Raw genomic sequence first — 6386 nt, 5'->3', positions numbered from 1 at the left:
GCAGCCCCTGCCCGCCGGCGCAGCCCGTGCGCCCCGTCGCCGTTCCCCCCGCCGCTCGGCGGGGCGGGAAGATGCGGAGCAAGGGCAGGAAGGAGAGCCTGTCCGACTCTCGCGACCTGGACGGCTCCTACGACCAGCTCACGGGTGAGTGCCGCCGCCGGGGAAGGTGCAGCAGCCACTGGGACCACGGCGCGGGGCGGCCCCGGGCACCTGCTTCCAGCCCCGCTGAGCCCCGATCCCCGCCCGCTCCGCTTCGCCTCACGCCTTGCTCGGGGAGAGGGGGAATGACCGCTACCCCGTGCTGGAGCAGGGGGACAGTCCCGGCCTCGCGGGAGGATGCTCCAGGGGCGGTAGGGTTGGTCTCAGCCGGTCAGCGGTCGTCCCGAGGCAAGGAAAAGGCCCCGACCGGGAGGTGGGATGCTTGGATCGCTTTTGGCCGCCCCCAAGCTCACGCTCCCTCACTATCACTGTCACTCCCAAGCCCTCGGGACACCAGTGTCTGGTGTCGTGCTCTCTCCACCATGTCTTGGGCCCCCCACAGCACCCTGGGGTGGTGGCACAGCCGCACTCCAGCAGTAGGTTCCCCAGGACCAGAGAGACTCGCTCTGCTCAGAAAACCGCAGCAGCACCACAGAGCCTGGTGTCCTCACCCATCACCTGGTGTTTCCTAGAGCATCTCCAGAGACATTCCGCCCGTGACTGGGGTGGCTGTGGGATGGGGAGGACAAAGATGACCTATCTGTGACGCTGTTGCATTCTCCTCTATCCTCTGTCCCAGGGAGTTGCTGGGCATCCCACATCCCACCACATCTGCCCATCCACCACACTTTATTCCCCACTGTCTGATAGGGAAGGAGCTGAGCTGGGGCTGGCAACATCCCTCCTTCCCCACGTTCTCTCCACGGATCGGGCCAAATCCTGTCCCCTGTCAGGGCCCCTGTCGCAGCAGCTGTGCAATGAGGCAGTGGTTCCCACCTGCCTCCTGGGACCCATGACGGAGCTGAACCTGTCCATAGCCAGTGGGGTTGGATGCCCTCATGCTGCAGGCACTGTGCTGTGTGCACAGGCAGCTCCTCTGACTCCTGGTGATGCTTTTCCTGCCACAGTCTGGAGTAAATTTCAGGCTTTGCTCTGGGATTTTGAATAGGTGGTGGTAGCAGGGCAGGACCACTTCTCTGCTTTCCTGAACAGCCCTACACATGGGAAACACTGCTTACTGTCTGCCCAAACGTGCTTCAGGGAAGATATTTTTGAGCTGTGTAGGAAATTGGAACCCACACACAACTTTTGGTTTCTCCGGTAACTTTAGATGTCCATATGGATTTAAACTAAATCAAAGTTAAAAATAAATTCCAATCTCTTTGAGGCTGAGACCTTTTATGCCTGGACTTACCTCTGAACCAGCTGTGCAGCAGGAGCCTGGGTGGAGGGGAGCTGTGCCACTGTACAAGCCCCTGTCCACAGGAATGGGGCTGAAGGGAAGGCTCTGGGGAACAAGGCTGGAAATATCTGTCCCATTTCCCAGAGTGAGAAACAGGCCCCAGTAGGGCATGTCACTCATTTGCCATTGCTGTCAGGTCGTGACCTGCTGAGGCAGAACCTGCAGTAACACCAGGGAGGAGAGGGAGCTGGTCCCAGTGGCACTGATTTCCTCTACATTGGCTGAATGCGTTGGAGCCATCCTTCCCTGTGGAGAGAAAGTTGTCTTTCTCACAGAAAGTGTGGAAGTGATGCAGGCAGGAGAGGGAGGGTGTACTAGCTTGAGCCCCTGCCTTCTAACTGGCCTAGGCTCTCCTGATATCCTGGGGATGCAGTGAGGAGTCTGGACCACCGTGGGGCCATAGCAAAGCCCTGGCTTGAAGCTGGCAGTGCCGGTGTGGGCTTAGTCTCTCACTGCAGATGGGAGGGTCCCTGCTGGCACCTGCTGTTTAGTAGCACAGCTCTGCTTGGGGACAAGTACAGGCAGTTTGGCATGTTCCTGCAGCTTTGGAGACCCTCATCCATCCATCAGGGTGTGTCTGGGTCCAGAGGACATCTTCCATGCAAGAGCTGTTAACTGAGAGATGATTTGGTGTCAGATGATGCAACAGCCCCACAGCAATTGCTGCTATGCATAGGGACAGCAGTCAGTCCTGCTCCTTCCCATCACTGCCCAAAACCAGGAGTGAGGGCAACGTGATTCCCATCTATGCATGTCCAGTGCATAGAAGGGTTTGCAACACTTACTTCCAAAAGAAGGAGAGGAGCTAATGGGAAGCAGGATCCCCAGCCATGCTCAGGAGAGAAACCCTCCACACTGTCTCCAGCAGCATACTCATTTTTAAATTAAAAAAGCTTGTTGAAAATGAGGGTGCAGTGACAGCCCCCCCTCCCTGCGGCATCTCCAGCAGTGCCCAGCTGCCCCGGCTGTGCGAGCACGTGGATGTGTGTGTGAGAGGCCCGAGTGAATGAGAACTGCCTGTGTATGAGCAGCAGGGAGAGCAGCACTGCCTCCTGTGCCGGGGGAACATGGGCTGGCTGCGCTGGGGTGAGCTGGAAAGGGCCTTGCCTGTGCTGGCCCCGGTGTGGCAGCGTGGGGCAAAGGCAGGCAGCGGCAATGCCTGGCTGCTGAGTCTGTGGCTGGGCTCCCACGTGGGTGTTAAGGAGAGAAATGTTTAGGTTATGCCACTAGGAAATTAAACTGGTCCATTTCTGGGATATTTAGATGACGCTAGCGAGAAATAAAAGCCATCCATAAATTACATTATTCCTTCAGCCTCTAATGACATGACTGATTAGTGTGCAAGCAGAGCCCAGAGCCAGTGTCTCAGGACTGCTCTGACCATGGCCCTCTATGCAGAAGAAGCGGGAGTCCAGTGCCGCTTTGTCCCGAGAAGCGCAGGTACCGCATTCCTGGCCCCAAATGCTGGCTATGTGAGAGGTGAGTGGGCTCAGAAAGGGGTTTTGCTCCTGCCTGACACTCTGCAGGGATGTGTGGACAGCAAGGCTGCCCCAGCCCCAGATGGGGAGCAGGGGTAGATGCCCTGGGACCCCATCATACACCATGGGACAAGCTCATCCCAGCCGTGCTGTGTCCTGTGAGCGGGATGGCATATTCCAGCATGGGGTCAATACCTGGGCTCTTTGGGCTGGGGCAAACCCCCTAACTGCCTTTCAGAAAGATGAGGGATTCACCTCCAGGGCTGTTGGGTCCCCAGAAAAGGGTTAGCAGGATCTCTTTTCACCCTTGCTTTTTCACCCCTGCTTTCTCCCTCCTGTTGTCATGATGTGGGGACTCGAACAACCACTTTGCTCCACCTCAAAGGCAGCCGCAGCATTTGCAGGGTCGAGCAATTGCTATAGTGATCATCTGCAGAGCTTTGGGATCCTCCTGTTTCTGGAAGCACAGCTGATGGATGGGGACTCCCCACCTCTTAGCACTTTTAGCAACCTGCTCCGTGAGATGAAAGCTTTAGGTACCAGTGTAGTGGCAGCGCAGCATCTAACTGAGCTCTCCTCCCTACCTGGAGGTACCGTTTCTCCCCATGGCAGTAAGAAAGGAGAGATGGGGCTGAGCTGTCTCCCATAGACACAACAAAGGGAGGACGGGCCAGTTGGGCTGTTGGGAGTGCAGTGGGAGCAGCGTTCTTGTCCCTGGCACGGGATAAAGCCACGGAGCCGTGCCCTGGCAACGCATCTGCTGCAGGCGGGTCCCAGGTGATGGGCAGATCTAGGGCTGCGCCAGGGACTTGTTCTGCTGCCGGCAAACCCAGCAGCTCCATCGTGGCTGCTCACAGCCTGTGATCAGCTGGGTGGGGGGAACATCTCCACCAGCTTGCCACAGCGTAGGACTTCCATCTGCAAGGGGGATAATTTATTTCCCAGGGTGTGGAGGAAGTGTCAGTGCTAGCCTGTCCCAAATAATAGTGTGTGTAGGGGGAAGCACTGGGATCTGCAACTGGAGGATGGAGTGACAAGGCCATTGGGTGGGAGTGAGGGCATAAGACAGGCAGGGACTGGCCAGGAGCCCGTCTTCAAGTGTGCATGGCAGGTTGTGTGGTGTGCCTGTGTGCTGGGGTGGATGCCGGGGAGGGGGACTGGAATGGGGACTGTGCCCAAGACCACTTCACCCTTGCCCAGAATAAAGCTCCTTCTCTGGCCCAGTTGCTTCCTTGAGAAGCACAGGAACACCGCTGGCTGCATTGCCCTGCCCTCATGGGTCTATCAGAGCCAGCTGTCTGCATCCCTCTGCTCAGTGTCAGCCTTGGGTTGTCCCCTCCTCCTAGAAGCAGCCCCCAGGAGGGGTGGCACACACCAGTGTCCTTCCCCTGGGGTTCCAGCCCATGGGAACTGAGCGTGTTGTCCATCCCCCTGCTCCCCTGCTAACCTGCCTCCTCTGTGCTGCTGCTGTTGCCCCACACAACCCCCCTTCTGCTTGCCACTTCTGCTCTTGCAGCCTGGTGGTGAGGCTGGGCTGGAAGCCGGGCTGACCCTCAAGCCAGGTCCCCAAGCTCCCAGGAGGTCCTCAAAGTGGGGTACTGTGGGAAAGGGTCTCCCACTCATGTGCCAGGGCGGAGGGATCCCATGGGTCCTTTTCATGCCAAAGCGCCTTGCCCTCATTGTGCTGCTGCACCTTCCTAGGGTGATGGGACTGTTGCCTAACTCTGCCTCATCTCTGTCTGCTGTCTTCCTCCTTCTGGCATCTATACGCTCTTTCTCTTCCCTCTTTGCTGTCCTGGCTTGTCTGCAGACCTTTGATACTGATGAATCCCCTCTGACAGGGTGTTGTGACCTCCCCTGACCAGAGGCTGAAATCCTGGTGGTCTCTGATGGAGGGGATGCTGCTCCAAACCTGTGCCAGGGAAAAGCCTCACATGGGGCAAGGAGCATGGGGGTCATACTGCTGGGTAGCACTGCCCTTGGACAGGTTGGATTTTGCAGGTGGAAAGGCTGGAGCTGAGGTTTTGGCAGCCACTGCTGCATTCCTGCAAGCAAAGGCAGGTTGGAGTCCACAGGGAATTGGTGGCACGGGATTAATTGACAAGAAGTTTGTGGGTTTGGTTGGGGCAGTTACACAACTGATTTCTGCAGATGCTGATGCATAATTCACAGGCTGTTGCAATTTTGTCCAAGGGGTACAGCTCTTGCTGCACAGGGTTGGGCTCTTTCACCACGGGCATAGTTCTTCCCCACCATTGGCTGTGTTGCAGCTGGAGGTGCCCAGAGCCGGCGGTGCTGCTCTTGTCCTGTGTGCTGTGCTGGAACCAGTTGCCCTAGAGCTTTGGGAGTCAGGACAGGAGGAGGTTTTCCTCTGGGTTGTGTTGGGTCTATATGTCCCAGCTGGAGCTGAGCTGCACTCCTTACCAACAGGGCATCAGTGGGTCACACCAGCCCTGAAGGACAGGAGAGACCCCGTTAGTGGAGCTGCCCCCACCTCGCTTGCTGGCTCTACTCATTAGTGATGTTTTCATTAGGAGAAGTGGTTTGGTTTTGTTTAAGCCAAATTGCTGTGCTTGGGAGATGATAAATCCATCTGCTGGCAAATCACTCTCCTGCTGCCGGAATGGATCCCAGCCCTGGGCTTTAATCGTGCTGCAGATGAATGAGCCTCTAGTGAAACAAATCTCCCTGCTGTCCCTCGCCAGAGGAGCTGAACTGGGTGGGCTGATGCCATGGGAGGAGCTCTGGCTTGGGGTAGAGGATCAAAACCCTTCACTAAGGTTGCAGAGCCCTGAGAGTGGTTACTGCTGAGCAAGTGAAGTGCTGGGGCTGTTGCTAGTGGCTTCCCTGGGAGCAAAGGGGGAGAGGAACCCCTTTCCATAGGGCAGGGGCTGGGGGTGGGTGCAGTGGTCCTGTTCAACCCACCATCCATGCCAGAATCCCGGGGCTGGGTGGGTACCATGCCATGGTGGTGAGTGGCAGGATACAGGGGATGAGTGTTCCTGCTCCCAGTGACACCCCACAAGAGTGCTTCACAAATGGTACGTGGTAGTTGGGCTGTGGTGGGTGGGAGACTCTTATTGAGATCCCCAAGCTGCTATGGCTCTGGTTGCTTTGGGCTTTTAAGTAAATTTGTCTTCCGTTTCAGATGAAAACGGGTGGTGCAACCCCCCGGGAGCAGTGAGAGTAATTAGCTTGTTTGGAGAGGGAGCCCTGCAGGAGGGGAGCTGGGGGCAGGGTACTGCCGCCTTCAACAGGAGCTGACAGGGCTGGGGGATGCAGGAGGGCGTCACCTTCACTGCTTTTGAATCTGGGCTTTCTTGAACATTTCCCCTCCGGTCCTGAAAGGGCAAGTCACCTACAGAACCTTGTGGCGGGGGTGCTGTTGGCATGCACATATGCGACCACGCCTCGCATGCCTCTCCTGCCCCCAAGGCTCAGCTCCCTCTGGTTCTAGGTGACTCCAC

At 57.3% G+C, this 6386-nt stretch overlaps 1 protein-coding gene across 2 annotated transcripts in view; it reads left to right on the top strand.

The window, feature by feature from the left end:
- The window catches only part of KCNIP2 (potassium voltage-gated channel interacting protein 2), a 44940-nt gene continuing 38554 nt past the window's right edge, over positions 1–6386 (top strand). The window contains exon 1 of one of the 2 annotated variants that reach the window (XM_027908054.1): positions 1–144. In XM_027908054.1, the coding sequence (XP_027763855.1) occupies positions 72–144 (73 nt within the window). In that variant the 5' untranslated portion in view covers positions 1–71. The remainder of the gene's footprint in view (positions 145–6386) is intronic. The other variant, XM_027908081.1, reaches the window with a different exon arrangement.

Source organism: Empidonax traillii, unplaced genomic scaffold, assembly GCF_003031625.1.
Source record: "Empidonax traillii isolate 1590-97213 ecotype Southwest subspecies unplaced genomic scaffold, ASM303162v1 scaffold27:size3997909, whole genome shotgun sequence".
Classification (NCBI taxonomy): Eukaryota; Metazoa; Chordata; class Aves; order Passeriformes; family Tyrannidae; genus Empidonax; species Empidonax traillii.
Note: the sequence above shows the minus strand (reverse complement) of the source record. Positions and strands in the feature narration are given on the sequence as shown.